The sequence below is a fragment of the Gymnoscopelus microlampas genome (assembly GCF_963454915.1).
Source record: "Gymnoscopelus microlampas genome assembly, chromosome: 16".
NCBI classification, from domain to species: domain Eukaryota; kingdom Metazoa; phylum Chordata; class Actinopteri; order Myctophiformes; family Myctophidae; genus Gymnoscopelus; species Gymnoscopelus microlampas.
The window spans coordinates 43,425,793-43,446,660 of record NC_139953.1 but is presented as its reverse complement, the minus strand read 5'-3'; the positions used below and the strand labels follow the sequence as shown (position 1 = coordinate 43,446,660).

The 20,868-nt window shown below is 37.8% G+C and overlaps 1 protein-coding gene across 1 annotated transcript in view; it reads right to left on the bottom strand.

Annotated features, from left to right (window-relative positions):
• Positions 1 to 3,556: 3,556 nt before the first annotated feature.
• Positions 3,557 to 20,868, bottom strand: part of LOC311062690 (uncharacterized protein) — a 33,986-nt gene continuing 16,674 nt past the window's right edge. The window contains exons 5-8 of the mRNA XM_084081897.1: positions 9,005 to 9,367; positions 8,677 to 8,708; positions 7,245 to 7,328; positions 3,557 to 4,009 (exon numbers count right to left, since the gene is read on the bottom strand). Of these exons, the coding sequence (XP_083938023.1) occupies positions 3,941 to 4,009; positions 7,245 to 7,328; positions 8,677 to 8,708; positions 9,005 to 9,367 (548 nt within the window). The 3' untranslated portion in view covers positions 3,557 to 3,940. The remainder of the gene's footprint in view (positions 4,010 to 7,244; positions 7,329 to 8,676; positions 8,709 to 9,004; positions 9,368 to 20,868) is intronic.

Genomic DNA, 20,868 nt, shown 5'->3' with positions numbered 1-20,868 from the left:
GAGTTGAATTGCTTGTCCGTTCTTGATCTTTCCCCGGAGTTTGTTCTAGCGCGGTTCAGTGGCGGAAATAGTACTCACATTTCTTACATATAAGTACAAATATCAATACTGCATTGTAGAAATACTCTGTTACAAGTCAAATAAAAAATGTACTTGAGTAAAGGTAAAAAACAAAAGTATTATCTGTCTCAAAATGTATCAAAATGTACTTAAGGTACCATAAATAAAAGTACTAAAATGTTTCAAAATAGCCTATCTACAAGCTCACAACGCGTTGTGATGCGACGCGCTGGCTGCCCTGCCCCCTTGTGTGTTGTCACTGCTGTTGTATCCTACTGACTCACCTACCAGTGAGGAGCCCCCACCAGGAGGACGTAGAGCCTTCGTCCTACTCCTCCCGCCCAACACTCCCCGCTGACAGGTGCCGCCCCCCAGCCCGTAGGAGTAGGTACAGTGACATATATCACCCTCCCCATCCGGCTTCCCACCCCCGAACACGGTGTGTTCGTGTAGACGCTCGACAAAGCCGGCTGCACCACGGTGGATTCAAACCCACAACCTCCGTGGTGGTGGGCAGTGACTTTACCACTGCACTACCAGTAGGATTTCTGTGTTGTTAACAGCAGTAACAACACAGAAAAGTGTGTGGGGAGGAACCAATTGGCATAATGACTAAATTGGGATAAAAAGCTAAAAACTAAACAAAACAAACACCTTGCACATAACAGTATTGTTCATGATTAATCAATTGCAGTTCATTTGTTGTTCTGTGCTGCCTAGACACTTATTATATTATTTGTTTGACACTTATTATATTATTTGTTTGAAGACTTCTAAGAGGTTTTTAAAAAATATAGGCTATATCTTCTACAAAAATTGTAATTAAAAAAGAAGGTATGGATCAATGCTTAGACATGACTAATATTGGAAAGTTTGTAAATTACCTCTACAGTATGTGAATTAGTTACACTAAATGAATACTAAAATGTAAGCTGATACCTGGCAATATGAAATAATGTGTTAGGACCAGGGGTCATCACCATGTCAGCTTGTGACGGACATTTTGATCAATATTTTATTTTTGTCACATACATACAAAATAACTGGTCAATGATTTGACCAGAAACCCAAATGATTAGCGCTAAATGTAAACTAATGGACTCGTAATGTGACATAGTGTCTATGCCAGTGTGCTACACTTTTTAAAACGACTAGTACGTGTGCATAAACAATAGTACCACAAATACTGAGCTTAGACCCCTATTTCAAATAATGCAAAGAGAATAAAGTCAATAGTTTAATAAGTATAATTGTGAAAAACGTGTAATGCACATCAAACAATAATAAAAACATCATTTATGATTATTCATTCATTCAACCTTTATTTAAGATTCTCGGAGAGATCATTGAGGCAGACCCTCATTTACAATGATGCAGAGATTACACACATATATAAGTAACATAAGAGTAACAAGAAAAAACACTGATGATTGCACTTGACTTGATATTTTTATATGGCAATGGTTGAAATTTCAGTTCCTTAGTTTATTTGTTTGTCTCACTTCTCTGTCTGCTGGAAATGTCTAGTCAAATGACATGTGGTTTGTCCGCAAGTGTCTTTACAAGGTCTCTTTCTTCACCATCACTGTGCAGTTCTTGCTGATGAGGCAAATACTTACAGTAGAATAATGATGAGAGAGCTCTATCCCCTTCCATGTATGGTAGCCTACACAAATACATGAGATTTCAATTCCTTTTTCTCAGTTCTATGTCAGCTGGAAAGGTCTAGTCAAATGATTTGTGGTTTGTCAGAAAGTGTCTTTCCAAGTTCCCTTTCTTCACTTACCGCATAGATGTTGCAATTCATTTTTCCATCAAAAGTAATGTGTTGTGTACTATGTCTTTTGTCTCAATGTGTCTGTTCCCAAACTCATTCAAATGATGTCTTGTCTCTTTAGATGTGGTTGAAAAAGTAGTAGTAGCTTAATAAACAGGTAACACACGTGTACCATTGATATGCTGCCAGGGTCAATCCTGTGTTCATTCACACTGCCCCACTCATTTGTTAGTTTTCAAGAGTTGTGGTTTCCGTTAAGGTGAACAAGTTTTCAATGTTGAAGAGAAAGTCTTAGACCATGGTGGTATGATGTAAGCCTTGTAAGGTATGCCAGTGGAACAATGAATGAATTAAGGCAGCTATTAGCTAACATTACTTCTAGCTGTCTGTCTTGTCTTGCATCCTCACCTGATGCAATCATGTACGGGTACCAACACAACAAATCTCCTGCAACATGTTAATGAGCATGTCATCCCGACACTTTACGAGTCAACAAAATCATTCAAACTGATTATTTTAAAAATATATTGTGAATATTTAGTATAGATTATGTACACAGGTTGAAGGAATAGAACCTTTGACAAAACCTTTTGGTCAAACTGGTTTTATCCTGTTTTATTTGTCTCTTTAGAATAGAATGGAATACTGCAAAATATGACATGCCTTCCCAAAAGCAGAAAATAAATGTAATAACAAAGCAAATAATTCCAAATTCTCACCCAGGAAAGGTGCGCTCATTAGATTATGTTACGGTAAAAAAAAAAAAAAAAACATTAGATCATTTGCAAGAACTTTTTCTAATCGTCTAATATTTATACATTACAATTAAAAGGTTTCACACAACATTCAAAGCAACTCCTACAAAACAACGTACTCTGTAATATTAACAATAGGGCATCGCAGTTGCGGCCACTTCCGGGTTCCACTGCAAAATACTCAATAATGCATGCATTGAGTATTTTGCAGTGGCACCAGGAAGTGGGCGGGAACTGCGATGCCCTATAGTGGTTGAAAATGTATTAAATACATCATAAACAATAATAGGTCAACCAATAAGCATAGGATTAATAACTCAGTGTTCAGTCACATATATTGGGTATAACTAATTTATCCTTTGTGGAAGAACTTAATGGTTGTGAGCAAAATATATAAACTACATTAGAATGCTAGTGAAAAAACTGCATTAGAATCATACTGAAATTCATCAAGAAATATTTACAATAATTTATACCATTTTATACATCATCTCACGGTTACACCTCTGACACACTCGCTAAACCGGAGCATGTCATCTATGACTGATGTCGTGTCAGTTTATCATTCATCCTTATAGTTGGTTTACTGCGCACCCTGGTGGACAAAAAGCTTTTTACACTGATAAAACCTTTGAGCACAAAATATCACACAAAACAATCTCAGATTACTATGTTTACTAAGAGAGTGAGTATTGATCCAGCATGGTGGCGTTAACACTGTGACACAAATACAATTTTACAGGTCAATGGTGTAAAGTAATTGAGTTAATTTACTCAAGTACTGTAGTTAAGTACAATTTTGAGGTCATTTTAGTATTTCCAATTTTCTGTGAGCTACTTTACTTCTACTCCACTACATTTCAGAGGCAAATATTGTACTTTTACTACACTACAATTATTTGAAAGCTTTAGTTACTAGTTACATTTTAGATTTTGAATATTATTACAAAACATACATTAACCACTTCAGCCCTATATATACATTTTGGCCATTTGAAAACATTTTGGCCATTTGAAAATAAACGATCTACAAGCTCACAATGCGTAGATCTGCAATTTTCTAAAGACTTTTATACATTTTATGCATTTGAAAACTTGGGACATTCTGCATAATGAGCACTTTCTACTTTTGGTACTTTAAGTACATTTTGATACCAATACGTTTGTACTTTTACTCAAGTATTTTTATTAATTCCGGAGCTTTACTTGTATTTCTACGTTGCAGTATTGATACAGCACTATTTTTACTGAAGTAAAACATTTGAGTACTTTTTCCACCACTGGTACAGATATAAAAGAGACTTGCACAACATTTTCTGTGGTGAAGAAGAGGTTGGTGGTAGTGCTGCTAGTGTCCAGCTGAGGCAGAAGGGGCCTTTACTGTGGCGTAAGTCACTGTTCCATCGTCAGAATGAACCTATAAAAGACAACACAATGAAATGTAAACAAAAATAATGTATCCAAACCTCTCTATTATACAGTCTATGATCCAAACACAGTTACAGTGCAACTCAACATATGTACATAACACAGCACAAGATGACAGTAAAATGCAACACAACTATAAATAATCAAACAAGAAATGACAAAATCATAATATACCAGCTTGCGGCAGGCTTTTTTTGCCCCAATCTGCAGCACAAAATGTAAAAGTGGTCTTTAAAATGAAATGTCAGCCATTCCAATGCAACCGAAAGGACTCCACAGAGAGGTTCATCGGTTGGCTACCAATATAAAGTGTGTGTGTGTGTGTGTGTGTGTGTGTGTGTGTGTGTGTGTGTGTGTGTGTGTGAGTGTGTGTGTGTGTTAACGAAAAGTGCAGTAGAACCTTTACCAGACCATAGTGAAGTCTGTGGGTTTCAGATACCACATAGCCTTTATAAAAGTGAAGCTCACAACGTGTCTTTTAATTTCATGCAAGTTTGCCCTTTCCACTACTGGCTTACATGAACAAAATACCCAAATGGGTCCATTTGGTTTCATTAATGTCTTTTCTAATTCAAGTATTCAATAAAAAATGAAAAAGAGCAGATCTACAAGCACACAAGGCGGCGACGCGTTGTGAGCTTGTAGATCTGCTATTTTCATGAAGCATGAAACACGCTGATTTTAGCGTCAGTGTTGATGCTAAAAGCATCATCAATCTTGGAATGGTTTGCATCATTTTAATCACAAGGCACGTACCTTTAAAATGGTATATAGATTGACAATGTAGGTGACACACACACAAGTGTAAATGTCTTTGTTTGGGAGAAAAACGCTTGTTTCGGCGCTTGTTTTTCATTCACACACACACACACACACACACACACACACACACACACACACACACACACACACACACACACACACACACACACACACACACACACACACAGTGTTGCCATGTGTACTAATTGTAAGCGACCTCGTGTTCTGTAAAGTTGCTTGTAAATATTGGTAGTTGCTTTTTATTTGTTATTATTTTGTTGTGAGCTTGTAGATCGGCTACTTCCAAATAGTCTATTTTCAAATAGCCGATGCATATAGGTTTAAAGTGCTCATGTAGCCTAATAGTCACTTAAATATTTGGCTTGTTTTCATTGACCTGGTTGGTTATTTCTCTCTCATAAATCTGGCAACCGTGTCTTTGTTTAGACCAGCGAAGAAGAAAATGCGGAAGTGATGTTCGCGGACCCCCTGGGAGTAACATGGCGGCCCCCTTTGGCGGGTTGTTTTTGTGAGCTTGTAGATCTGCTATGTTTGCAACGCATCGCGAGGCGTTGTGAGCTTGTAGTAATCATTATCTAATATTCATATAATAATATAATGAGTCATCATACATTGTATTAAGTAATGTGATCACAGAGAGAGATATATAGGTAGATAGATAGATAGAATATTCATGTTATGCTGATGGATAGGTAGATAATGTGAATTTGTTTGTGCTGAAGTACTGTACAAATTTGAGGGGTTTTAACTGTACTGGAGTATGTGCAATTTTCTACTCCACTACATCTCAGAGGCATATTGTCCTTTAGTGAACTGTAGATGTGTATAATTATTACAAAGCCTGCATTAACCACTTTATCCCTATATACTTGTACACGTGTGGCTTTGCGAGTTGTTTTGAGCTTGTAGATCAGCTGTTTTCTAAAGATGTGTATATTGTGTGTATCGCGACGCCGACGCATTGAGAGCTTGTAGATCGGCTATTTTCAATTGATTGCAACCTTTATTGTGAAGGAACGACCGGAAGTGCTAAGCTATTCAATTCCGTGCGACTTAACACTCTGAGTTGCTACAAAAGACACAAAAGACACCAAAATAACACTGTGCAACGGGCTAATTAGTTAGCATTGATGACATTGACCACACTAACGTGCATACAGGTTGTTGATAAGATGTTTAACGTAGCCGTTTGAGTGACGACAGCTGCGTTGTGTAACATTAACGTTAGCCGCATGCTAACTCTACCCGTGGCTTAACTACACACTGACGGCCCATTGTAGGCAGCTGTTGGCTTAAACCCAACTAACGGCAACACAGTATTGGACATAAGCATTCACATACATGCTTAGACAGTATTAGCAACAACCGGTAGTTTGTTTACATGGCGCGGGACGTCGCGGGTGGCAGCGCGCCGACATCGTCGGGCGGCCCGGCGATGTTGGGGTAAAGGCCCCACTCCCAGGCGAGGCTTATGCTTGCGCTAGGCCGCGAATTCCGCGGGCCGCTGCCTCGTCTCCTTCGTGTCTTGTGACATTTGTAATGGACAGAAACCATAACATGGTTAATACATTTTATTGTGGGATGTACAATACATGAAAATTACGGGTGTAATAACGCGACTTGCGTCGAGAACTAATGGAGAGCGGACATGACCGCGTTTGGCTAAAAACTGTTAGTTAGTTGCTGTTACTATTAGCCAAAATCGGCTAGCGCTGGAAGGAATCCACTTCACATTAACACATTTATATCATATTTACATGCCGAGTTAAGCTCTGACATTTAAGTGATATGTAGCCTGATATTACCAGATTGCTATAGTGGGTTTAGAATATTTTAGAGTTTTTTTTTTCATTTGCTCATTGCTCATTTCAGCTCTTCTGGAAAATCAGCCAGCCCTAGAAGACTGTCTTCATGGGCAGTCAGAGGCGTGTCTAGTCCCATAGCTTGGGAGGACGAGGCCCGCCCGTGCAGAGTATGGGATTTGGGAAAGTATCCCCATTGGCTTAAAGGACAGCCAATGACGCGCAAATGTGTTGAAAATGTGTCGAATGCAAATGAAAATGTGTCGAATGCAAATCTCTAATGTGTCGGAAGTAGGTCTGACGGTTTGTAGACCAGCTTTGCAAGCTGGTAATAAATAACACAACACAACACATGACTGTGTAACATGACAACATGACAACATAACAACATGCAAACATATGCAACACAGCACCACATGGCACAGAAGAACATTACACAACATAAGCCAGTATGACACAACAAACCATATTATACCAAATTAACAAAAGATGAATATGAAAGCGAAGCACAAGACAACCCAAATGACATGACAACACATGAAATTAATTTCCTAATTGAAACAAAAGAAAAGAAAAACTAAAACATCAAAAACACAAAAAGACATACTGTAAGGCTTAAAAAAAGGAACCATTGGTTACCTGTGCTTTCCCAGTAGACTGGCTCTTCTTAGGGTGGTTGATTGACACATAGGTGAGGCCCTCATCAGGATCAGCCTGCACAGTCTAATGACAACATGGTTGACATGAGGTTAACACTTTTATTTCTATTATATTCTATTTCTCCACAAAAACAAGATGGAGCTTGTGTCTGCATTGTGGCATTTGTGTCTGTATTGACACATTGATGTAAAAATATTTTCATAGACAGTAAAATCCTCAGTGTTAATTTATTCATCTGTAACTCAGAGAGTGAACATAAAACGGGTCCATTTGGTTATATCTGTACACTCAGAATTAGATGATGAACACTGATGATTTCCCTGTGAACTTGACTCACTGGCTGTGGTGTTACAGTGTGAAATGTGTGGTTGGTATGTGTACACATCAGAGCCTGTACAAACAGCTCAGTTACAGCAACACATTGTGTGAGTTTGCACAGTGGTTCCCAAACTTGGGGTCGGTGTCCCCAGATGATTCGCTTAACATTGTTTTCTTACTAAACAGTAAACAAACTAACATACAGTATAAGTGTGTACAGGGCACATTTCTAAAGTGACAATTTAAGGACTTTTTAGTACCTCTAAAATGATCATTTTTTAAAAAATACTAATAAGACCATTACTATGTCAAAAGTAACCAACAAACTATACAATAAAAAAATGTCAAACATTGGCCAAATTGGCAAATATTACCTAATAGGCAAACATTGTGAAATATAGCACACAAATAAATGTAATATTTTCACAATATTTATCTGTTGAACCGACTCAACTCCTACAATTCCAAGTGCTTGTCAGGGTGGGGGGTCCCCAGTTCAAATTATGATTATTTGGGGTTGGTCGCGACCTGAATAGTTTGGGAACCCTTGAGTTTACAGAGTTGTGTTTGTTAGATGTCAGTGTGCCCAGTGAAGCACTTACAATACTATTGACTATTAGCATTTGGCATGATCACATTGGCACACTTAAATAGCATAACAGTACATCGTCGCTGTCGGGCAGAAACGTCTCATCTCCATATTTTAACTTTTGGGGTTTTTGAACGTCCTACTTTACTACAGCGTCACACAAAAGTGTCAAAAGTAGCAGATCTACAAGCTCTAAACTTGAGCTTGCCTTGTAGATCTGCTTCTTTTGATGCTTTTGAATTTGAAACCTGAAAAGTAACAGTTTTGGACATATGAGGTTTCCACCCGACAGAGACGATACAGAAAGATACAGAGACGATTATATTTTATGTATTTTCTGTATATTGCATCTTGTTTGAATACATGCTTGTTTGACTGCTCTCTCTGTTACACAGTACATACGGTGGAATTATTTTCAGTAATATATTAGAAAAGAAAATGTATACAGTATTTTACTGTATATTTAGTTTTCAGACATGTTATATTTCCAGTGTTATTACTCACAACAATATTGTCATCAATTTGTGTTTGGTACCCTGGGGAAAAAAAGATATGAGAGTAGAATTCAGAATCTATCCATGTGCTCATAAGGGGCCAATCATACACGTAACCAACTAGCTTAATTAACACTTATTTTATGATAAACTAATGATTAATTAATTAAGCATTAATTCATCATGATTCATCATGAATTCCTGGTGTTTATCGTCAATTGGTGTTGAAGTAACATAGACTTAATCAAAGTAATATAAAATCAAAAAGTAATAATCATTAGTTAAGAATGTTAATTGTATGTTTAATGCAAGGATATCAGACCAGAGATCATGCTCACCTTTAGCTCTCTTCCTGTAAATGATGAATACCATGACAACCAGGACCAACAACAACACAACTCCACCAACAGACACCAGGATGTAGGTCAGATAAGGGGGACCAGCAGGGGGACCAGGAGGGGGACCAGCAGGGGGACCAGGAGGGGGACCAGCAGGGGGACCAGGAGGGGGACCAGGTGGGGGACCAGTAGGGGGACCAGGAGGGGGACCAGCAGGAAGACCACGACGGGGGCCAGGAGGGGGACGAGCAGGGGGACCAGGAGGGGGACCAGTAGGGGGACCAGTAGGGGGACCAGGAGGGGGACCAGGAGGGGGACCAGGAGGGGGACCAGCAGGGGGACCAGGAGGGGGACCAGTAGGGGCTGCTGTCTTATCTATAGGTTGAAATTAAGACACAAAATAGTACAAGATCAGGAAAATACAGGACAGTACACACAGCACGTAATGGACATATCACTGACACACTCAGACAAAACATCCTAATAAAATATATGCCAATATGCAAATATACCGTATGCCGTATATCATAGAATTGAAAACTATAAAAGTATTTGAATACATAAAGTGTACAAGTTAAATACACATCATGCAAACTTCTTCTTTTTTTTAAACAAACTACAAATTGTAACTTACAGTACTGTACATGCAACTGCTGCTTTCTATTTATATATGGCTGTGTTGGCATATCAAAACTGCATTTACCATAACACCCATGAGTAATACTTCCCTGTCAGTAGCTTTCATTCATCATGTTAAATACTTGAATCATTAGTCATTTATCTTAAACACCTACATACTGTATCATTTGAATGATTTCATATGAAAGTAATATTTCCAACCTGAGGTCATGGCTGTAAAATCTATAGATTTCTTCACTCGTCCATTTCCATCAGTCAGCTGACAGCTGAACACCTGACTGTTATCCCTCTTCTGGGGGATGTGAATGGTCACTGTGCCATTGTTGTAGGGGCGCTTCTGTTTTACTCTGGTTTCATTCAATGTAGTATTATCATTCTTATACAGCCATCTCAGAGAATGTTTATTCCTTGCAAACCGGTCAAGCATCACTATAGAGCAGGATAACACCGTCTGACTGCTGCTGGGGTCAAGATCTGTCCCTGGTGAAGATGACTGAGATACTGAGAGAGAAAACAGAGTGAATATTAGTTCAACATGTTGGCTGAAGAGGGGGGGAAAAAGATTTCAACTAGAACTCTGTCCAATTCAGTGGATTGAGCTGAATAAATGGTAAAGAAGAAACTCACTGGTGAAGACAGAGACAGAAGAAACATCTTCAAGTTTAACGGGAACCGAGGAGAACTCTCGGCAAGTGTAGACGCCAACATCCTCAGCTGTGACATTCTTTATAACCAAAGAACAGTTTGGTCCAACTCTTAGTCTCTCTGCTCTTGCTTTGTCAGTTTTATTCAATACATTGTTAATCCTCCCTCGATGAACTAAACCTACAACAAAAGGGTTGTTCCTATCAAAAAGCCATTCATCCTCCTGACAACGATGGAATTTGGTCACATTGTCACATCGCAGAGTGACTTCATCTCCAACTCTGTGGTAGAGGGAGATTTCTTGTCTGGTATTTGCTGAGGGAGAAATAATAGCAGATAATTATTGCATCACACTAATACATTTACATGTATTCTAGAAAATTAGACAGTATTAGCCAAGGTTCTATTTGTTCAAGGATTAAACTCCCAGATTCCCATATTGCAACAACCAACAGTAAGGAATGTAAGAAAAAAAAAAGTTAAGTGTCAGAAACACAACCACAGCTTTTCTTTTTCTTTTTCTTTTTCTTTTTTTAAGGTAGGGTAAGTGATGTTTTTGGTTAAAACAAAAAGGTTTTTGTTAAAAGGTTAAAGCTCTATATTCTGATAGTAATCATTGCTACGGAGTATTTGTTCAGTCACAGTCCCTGTCTCTCCAGCTCTTTAGGTAGGTAGGTGACACAATTTCAGCCAATCAGGAGAGAGAACCCATTTATTAGCTTCATTTTTAATAGTGTTCCAGTTACAACTGTGTCTGCTAATTTCATTGTGTCATCACTTCCAATTTCACTTGTTTAATCTGTATCCTGTCTGAGTTCTCTATCCTGATTGGATAAAATTGGTATCCTGACCTGAAAATTCATTTTCTGTTTATTAAAGAGCTGGAGAGACATGGAGACTCCTGTTACTGAACAAACACTCTATAGCAATGACTACCATCAGAATATAGAGCTATTTAACACTTATTTTAACCAAGGAAAATCACTTAACCTACCTTTAAATAAGTCAATACTTATGAATAAACAATAGATGTGTGCAATATATCACATATGGAAATGAGTTGAATTGTGTCTGTTTAGATTCTATAATAGCGAAACAATTAATTCAACCAAGATTAGATTACATTGTATGCTATCAAACAATTTGCGAGAGCAGTTGTCACTTTCATAAAAGGGTGAATATTTCATATAGCTACAAGTATGAATGAACACTGTATTTATGGTATTCTTAAATCTACTATGGACTTAAATTGACTAAATGTGTAATATTTAAATTAAATGTATTCTCACCAGGCAGATGAACCAGCACTGTCAATAATAACATAAATTCAAATTTGAATCCTCCAGCCATTCTTCACTTTCTATGCTCTCTATTCTGTTGATCTCCGCTGTCTCTGATCTACTTTCTTAACACACATATGTAGGCTATGTTACTACATTCCGCTTTGTTACTACATCTATTTTATGCCACACACACACACACACACACACACACACACACACACACACACACACACACACACACACACACACACACACACACACACACACACGCACACAAAATGTCCAGTGGTGTAAAGTAACTAAATATATTTACTCAAGTACTGTACTTAAGTACAATTTTGAGGTATTTTTTTACTATCTTCAGTATTAACAATTTTCAATACTTTCACTTCTACCCCATTACATCTCAAAGGAATATATTGTACTTTTACTCCACAACAATTAAAAGAAAACTGTAGTTACTAGTTACTTTGTAGATTTTGATTATTATTATTACAAAACACACTAACCACTTCAGCCATATATAGATTTCGGCCATTCGCGATGCGACGCATTGTGTGCTTGTGTGATCTTCTAGATCGTCTATTTTCAAAATATTTTTTTTAATACATTTGGAACTTGTGAAATGGGACATTCTGCACAATGAGTACTTTTACTTTTGGTACTTTAAGTATTTTTTGATACCAGTACTTTTACTCAAGCACATTTTGAATACGGGACTTCCTACTTGTAACAGAGTATATCTACGTTGCAGTATTTATACTTTTACTTAAGTAAAAAATGTGAGTACTTTTACCACCACTGACAATTTCCAAATTCTAAGAAAGGATGTGACAACACCTAAACGACAGCCTCAAAGAGCTAACCAGCTATGAAAAAAAGAAAAGAAAAAACACCATCATGATGTTTCATCAACCAGACAGTTGTTAGTTACTCATTGCTGCATATTCAGCCACATTGTCACTTCAAGTGGCCTTGCCTGACTGCTAGTTGTTTGACATGACAGTCATTTATTATGGCCTCTACAGCCAGAAGTCTAGCTGTCTAGAAGAGGTGTGTGTGTGTGTGTGTGTGTGTGTGTGTGTGTGTGTGTGTGTGTGTGTGTGTGTGTGTGTGTGTGTGTGTGTGTGTGTGTGTGTGTGTGTGTGTGTGTGTGTGTGTGTGTGTGTGTGTGTGTGTGTGTGTCTGACATTGTGGTCTGTACGTCTGTGTGTTCAGATCTCACAAACCAATTGACCGATCTACGCAGATTTCATGTGCGCGCTGCCAGTAGGCCACAGGAGTACTTCCACTAATAATTTTTTAATAAATGACTGACATCACCGGCTGTCCATTTGCATTTCTTATCATTTGATCTCAAGACAGTATAAAACATAAAATAGAAATAGAAATCTTAACCCGCCCCCCCCCCCTAAAAAGAACAGCTTTTGCTGATACCTTTCTCAGGGAGTTTGAAAAGTGGCTCCTTTTTGTAAGCAAGAAGACATGAATCTAAACTAGCATTACAGAGTGTAATCACTCAAGCTTGTTCATGATAGGAGGAGTACTGTGCATAACTAGTTTTCAGAAGGTGGCATGCATGTTTCCTTTTCCAATTCAGAAAACAGCTAGCTTTGTTTGATTGTGACCGTTTTCTGTGCAACATTTGTATTAAACAACAATAGGACTTGAAGCATTTAGCTGAAGCTCTCATCTGCAATGATGCACAATGAATGAGCAGGTAGGGGAGGTTGATGCTTTGCTCAAGGACACATCCACAGGAACCACATGAACCTTGATGGAGACACATGCTAGAGGATGAGGGAATAGAACCTTTGACAGCACCTTTTGGTCAACCAGCATTTATCTGTTGTAGAAAGAGAGCACTTTATTAAATGTAATAACAAAGAAAAAATCACACCCAGTGTGAAGTGGGCGGTGTTTGGTCATCACAACACGACTCACTTAAAAAAAGAATATATATACATACTAAATTAATTTTAGGATCATTTATTTATTTAAGTCCTTTTGGCTTCAATATGACCATAGTAATATTTTCTTCCATCTTTTTGTCCTCATCGGCTGTCTGTTCTCTGTCCTTTGACCTCATGATTTTAATTTTATCGTTTTCTTCTTTTATCATTTCAGCTATAGGATTCTTCTTTACGTTTCCCACCAAGGCTTGTCTCTTCCATTGTTGGATTATGTAGGCCACTGTATTTTTAGAAATCTTAAGTTAAGCAGAAATTGTTCTGTAACCTTGACCAGATCTGTGCTTTCTCACAATTCTGTGTTTAAGCCTTTGTGATATATCCTTTGATCTCACAGGGCCAGTTCTAGGAAGACTTTCCTTTGCCTTCTTCATATCCGTTTTTCCTTCCCTCATTTCGAACATAGTAATATTTTCTTCCATCTTTTTATTTTCATCGTGTATCTGTTCTCTGTCCTTTGACCTCATGATTTTCATTGTATCATTTTCTTCTATTCTCATTTTAGCTATAGCAATTTTTGTGTGATCATCACACGACTCACTTAGAAAAAAAAGCATCAATGTGTTTTTTTTAAGTGCCATAGTCATAGTCAAAGAAAATCAGAAAGATGGAGTTTGTGGCTCCTTCTGCCAATTAAACAAACAAAAATAATGAGTTGAGTTGTAGTGAAGGTTCTCAATTAAAGTGTGTATTGTCATATATATTGATATCATATTTCAGAATGTTCCAAAGTGTTGCACCCTTTATACAGTATGGCAGGATTGTTTTTATTATTATATTACATCAATTAATTTAATTTTCAACGTTAATAGGAGAAAGTTACTTAAATAAAACAATCAACATAATGTTAATAACTGACAGTGATAGGTTCAAGTCAAATCTATTGTACTCATTTAGCCTTTATGAAAGAAATGTGTGGATGTGCGATGATAGAATGCTGAAATGTTTGTTTCAGAAACATGGCTGTGCAGGTAAGCAGTGTGCTAAAGTTTTATGAAAATACATTAATTTGTCTATGCTACTACAACACATTAAGACATATTTACAATAATGTATGCCATGTAATACTGTGATGTCATCAGGGGTTACACTCCTGACACACCCACTAAACGGGAGACAACATGTCAGTGACGTCATCTATGATTGATGGGTCACCAGCTGCATGTCATTCACACTTAGTTTGTTTACAAGCACACAGGTGGACAAAAACATGTATAAAACCTATGGGTACAAAATATCACAACAAACAACCTCACATGACTATATGGTTACTAAGAGGATGAGTAGTTGATCCATGGTGGTGGAGTTTAAGTTATCACACAGGCGCATTGGTAGATCAGCTAGTGGGGCTAGACATAAAAAAGTAAAAAATAAACCGAGAGTATATCGTATTTGTTGTATTAAGTTAGTAAGTTCTAACCACAATAATCTTTTGGTACACATATTATTTATAATGTAAAGGAGTTTTATCTCCTTAAGGGGGAATATACCCCTAATTTGCAACATTGAACCATGTCATTATATACCTTAGAGCTGTTGTGTGGAAATTTGAAAAAAGATAATTAATTGTTGGGGTCATGTGATCTGTGTCATACGGAAGGTGTACTCTTTGGCCTGTCCTCTAGGCTGCCTCATTCACTAGAATGGTGAATTTCACTTCCGGCTGAAACAGTGCGACTTGAATATAAAGTTAAGACTTGTTAATTCTTTGATTTCTTAATTGATTTCTATTATCTACAAGTACAATGCCTTGTGAAATGTGATATATAACCATATGCCATTATAAACTACTGCAAGTCGCACTGTTTCAGCTGGAAGTGAGATTCCCCATTCTAGTGAATGAGGCAGCCTAGAGGGTGGAGCCAAAGAGTACACCTTCCATATGTCACTGATCACATAACCCCAACAATCAATTCTCCAGTTCTAGGCAACATAGAAGGGGGGGTTGTATTTATTTCCACACAACAGCTCTAAGGTATTATGACATGGTTCAATGTTGAAAATGAGTGATATTCCCGTTAAATTAACACCAGTGACCTGTGTTGGAATCCTGACAGAAGAAGCAGAAGTCTTTATAAGTCACTGCAACATCGTGGTACACCATACTGAACCTATGAGACAACACACAATGAAATGTAATCAAAACAATCCAAACATTACAACACAACACATGACAGTAAAATGCTGTGCAATAAAATACAACGTGACATAACTCCATCTTTACCTGTGTTGTCCCAGTAGTATTGCTCTTGTGGTTAGACGGTGGTGGTTTGATTGACATAAGTGGGTCCATCAGCAGAATCGCCCTACACAGTGATAACAACATAGTTAACACAAGGTTGGTCACTGGCACATGGATTTGAACAAACACTTCTACTGCTGTCCATTTCGTTCTATTCTATTCAAGACTGTTTATTCTCATCATGTTTGACCAGGGCAATCAAACGTTGAGTCAGAGAAAGATGGAGTTTGTGGCTCCTTCTGCCAATTATAATGAGTTGAGTTGTAGTGAAGGTTCTCAATTAAGTGTGTATTGTCATATTGATATCAAATATCTTCATACAAGTCCCTGTCACTGTGGTGTTGATACGTGGCTCTGGTCAGACTTTACTAACAGCATAGTAACAACTCTCTGTTACACAATACCTACAATAACTTGACATAATGGGCAGTTATAAATACCAAAAGATTTTTACTGCAACATTTCACAGTATATTTTGTATATTTTTTACAATTGTATTACTCACCATATTGCCATCATTTGGTGTTTGGGCCCCTGTGGGGGAAAAATACATCAGAGTTGAATTTAGAATAATTTATAATTATGTTTTTAATGTAACTCACTTAGACTGAGAGAGACCATTCTCACCTTGAGCTGATCTACACCTGTATATGATATATGCTATGATGAATATCATAACAAACATGAACAGGTACAGCAGTGCTCTACCAACAGTCCACAGGATGTGGGTCAGGCCAGGGGGTGCTGTCTTATCTATGGATGACATTAAGAAAGAAAATAACATTACACTGAAGTTCAGGACAAACAAATGGAACATGTATATATGTACACCCTGAATACAACACACACCAATACTTTACAGTAATAACTACTAATGACATTCACAAATCACTCAAATAAAACTTCTTAAAAACATAAAAAAAAAACGTCACGATTGGCCTGCCGCCTGACAGAAAAACCCCACAATGAATAATACCAAATCAGAGAATGAATAGAAAAGCACTTGCGTGAAGAATTTATTTTTTTAGTTTTCGTTTATAAAACTGTTTATTCATTAATTCATTCTGAAAGTTAGTAGTTTTGCTATTTTCTTTGTAGTCTTTATCAATGTTTCTGTGGAGAATGTTGTCATTACCGTGCAGGGATCAATTAAAAAAGAATAAAAAAAACAATCCATTGTTTAACCACGTAAGCCCTACAGGCTGTATACTTTATCGTATACAAATAGCGAAAAGGCTGATCTACAAGCATTGCAACTCTTTGTGGGCTTGTAGATCTGATGTTTTTTGTTGTAAAAAAAATGAAACTTTTAAGAAACGTCACCTTTTTTTAACAAGTTTGAAAACATTTGAAAATGTGGTTAACATCATTTTTTTAAATGAAATGGTAAATTGTGATATTTTCACAATTGATACATTGAAACATCAGACAGTCTACATTTTCCAAAAAGAAATGCATGTATTTAATTCAGTGTGACCAGAAGCAGAGATAGGCTAAAACATTCTAAACTGTCATAGAATGTGATGACCAGAGGGGGAGAAAAGGGAATAAAGAGCAGACCAAGTATCGAGCCAAAGGTCAAGTTTACAAGTATTGAGGGTTTAAGTGGTTAAATGTCTGTAAACACATATTTAACATGAATCCAATATGTAGTGGAGGTCCCTGCTTCATCTCTCTCTCAGCTAAACGGTCCTTGGCCTGAAAAACGTTGAAGACCTCTGACATACAGTATCATTTCAATGATACAGTATGTATTTTCATCGTATGAAAGTAATAATTCTCACCTGAGGCCACGGCAGTGTAATCAATAGATGCCTGCTCTCTGCCATATTCATCAGTCACCTGACACCTGAACGCCTCGTTGTTTCTCTTCTGGGGGACGTGGATGGTCACAGTGTTGTTGTGGAGAAACTTCTGTTCTCCTCTGGTTTCGGTCAATGTTGTATTATCCTTATCCAACCATTGCAGAGAATGTCTACAAGGTGTACACATATATGTCACTATGGAGCAGGATAACTCCATGTCACTGGACCCAAGATCTGTCCCTGGTGAAGATGACTGAGATACTGAGAGAGAAAACATTGTGAATATTAGTTCAACGTGTTGGCCGAAGACAGAAGACACAATGTATGATTTCAAACTAGAACTGAGTCTAATAATAATTCAGTGCAGTGGCGTGCACAGACATTTTGAGGGGCAGGTGCTCAAGTAAATTATACTTTTTTTGGTTTACTTGGTCTGCTCTTTTTTCCCTCTACACCTATACCTCTTTGCCAAAAATAGCCGATCTACAAGCCCACAACGCCTCGCAGCGCGAGGTGTTGTGGGCTTGTAGATCTGCTATTTTTGGCTAAAGTTCTCCTCAGAAAAGGGATGCTAGGTTTCGAGTGGTTATGGTAAAAAGAAAAATCATATCACATAAAGATTTGGCGGACCCCCTGTAGTAACTCTGAGGACCCCCTGTTGAAGACCCCTGCTGTAAACTGAAAATAAAAAAAACTTTTTCCCCCTTTTTTTCAAAAGGGCCCTTCTGGTCAAGAGGGCAAAGGGCAGGTGCTCTAGCACCACCTAGAGTCTATCTGTGCACGTCCCTGATTCAGTGGATTGAGCTGAATAAATGGTAAAGAACATACTCACTGGAGAAGAGAGAGACAGAATAACGCTTTTTGAAGTCTCTTAGGCCTTCAAGTCGGCAAAGGTACTGGCCAACATCCTCAACTGTGAAATTCTTTATAATCAAAGAACAGTTTTCAACTGTCAGTCTCTGTGCTCTTGCTTTGTCCTGTGTTTTCAAATCTTCCCGAATCTTCCCTTTATGAACTAAACCCAAAGAAGGGAACATGTACCCATGAAACACCCATTCATCCTCCCCACAATAACGTTGGTCACAAGGCAGAGTGACTTCTTTTCCAAATTGTTGGTAAACGAGGTCATCATGTCCGGTATTTGCTGAGGGATAAATTATAGCACATCATTATTGTATGAAACATCAGACAGTCTACATTTTTCCAAAAATAAATGCAGGTATTTAATTCAGTGTGACCAGAAGCAGACATAAAACATATCCCCACCTGCCGTAATATGTAATGACCAGAGGGGGGATATCAAAAGCAGAGGCATGTTTCTTTATGTAATTAATTAAAGATTATAAACACCTACATACAATATTAAAGTAATCACATTAACCCTGGAGTCCCTATAGGGAGGATCAAATAAATATATTAAAAATAAGAATGAAATATTTTATTTTCTAAAATAGCAGATCTACAAGCTCACAACACATCAGGATACGACATGTACATTGCCAATTTTTGCTATTCATATGATGACGGATACATTAGGGCTTAAGTGGTTAATGATATGCACTTTCACCACATGAAGATAATATCTCCTACTTGAAGGCTTAGCAGTAAAATCAATAGTTTGTTCGCTCGTTCATTTCCATCAGTCAGCTGACAGCTGAACACATCACTGTTAAGGCAAGCTGCAGACGCGTTATGAGTTTGTAGATCGGCTATTTCCGGCGAGGTTTGGTGTAGAGGGAAAAAAGAGAAGACCAAGTGCCGGTGCCAGGTCAAGTTTACAAAGTATTCAGGGTTTAAGTGGTTAAATGTCTGTAAACACACATTTAACGTGAATGTAGTGGGGGTCCCTGCTTCATCTCTCTCTCAGCCAAAGGGTCCTTGGCCTGAAGAACGTTGAATACCTCTGACATACAGTATCATTTTAATGATACAGTATGTATTTTCATCGTATGAAAGTAATAATTCTCACCTGAGGCCACGGCAGTGTAATCAATAGATGCCTGCTCTCTGCCATATTCATCAGTCACCTGACACCTGAATGCCTCGTTGTTTCTCTTCTGGGGGACGTGGATGGTCACAGTGTTGTTGTGGAGAAACTTCTGTTCTCCTCTGGTTTCGTTCAATGTTTTATTGTCCTTATCCAACCATCGCAGAGAATGTCTACAACGTATACACCGACTATATGTCACTGTGGAGCAGGATAACTCCATCAGACTGTCACTGGACCCAAGATCTGTCCCTGGTGAAGATGACTGAGATACTGAGAGAGAAAACAGAGTGAATATTAGTTCAACATGTTGGCTGAAGACACAATGTATGATTTCAACCAAAACGTCTAAACCAAATTCAGTGGATTGAGATTAATAAATGGAAAAGTAGATACTCACTGGTGAGAAGAGAGACATAATAACGCTGTTCTTGGTCAATGTCGCTTTCAAGTCGGCAAACGTACAGACCAACATCCTCAGCTGTGGAGTTCTTTATAACCAAAGAACAGTTTCTTTCAACTCTCAGTCTCTGTGCTCTTGCTTTGTCATTTCCCAGTCTATCATTGTCAATCTTCCCATGTCTAACTAAACCTAGAGTAGTAGGAGAACTGTACCCATTAAAAAGCCATTCATCCTTCTCACAATGACTTGTGTCACAAGGCAGAGTGACTTCCTCTCCAACTCTTTGGTAGACAAATACGTCCTTTTGTCTGGTATTTGCTGATGGATAAATGACAATGATAATTGATAAATAATTATTGCATCTCACTAATACATTTACATTCATATGAACTATTCAGACAATTACATTATATTGCACTATTGACCAAAGTTCTTGTTATTGAAGGTTTGTACACCACGTTTCCCAATATTACGACAACCAACATTGAGGAGTGTAAGGGTTAAGTGTCAGAGACACAAACACAGGCCAAACTATTGTTAAACATAAAACATAAACGTGAATAAATAATAGATGTGTGCAACATCATATGGATATGATCAGTAGAATTGTGTCTGTCATGTAATTTGTTTTCATTTTCTATTCAACCCTGATCAGATAAAAAGCAGTTGTCATAAAAAGGTGAATAATGAATAATTAATTATGTATTTATTGTACTGTAGGCCTACTTAAATTGACTTAATGTATAAATTAAATGTATTCTCACCAGGCAGCTGAAGCAGTATTGTCAATAATAATGTGAAGTCAGTCCATTTGAATTCAGCCATACTTCACTTTCTATATCTCTCTATTGTTTTGTTGATTTCTGCTGTCTGTGAACTACTGCCTCTTA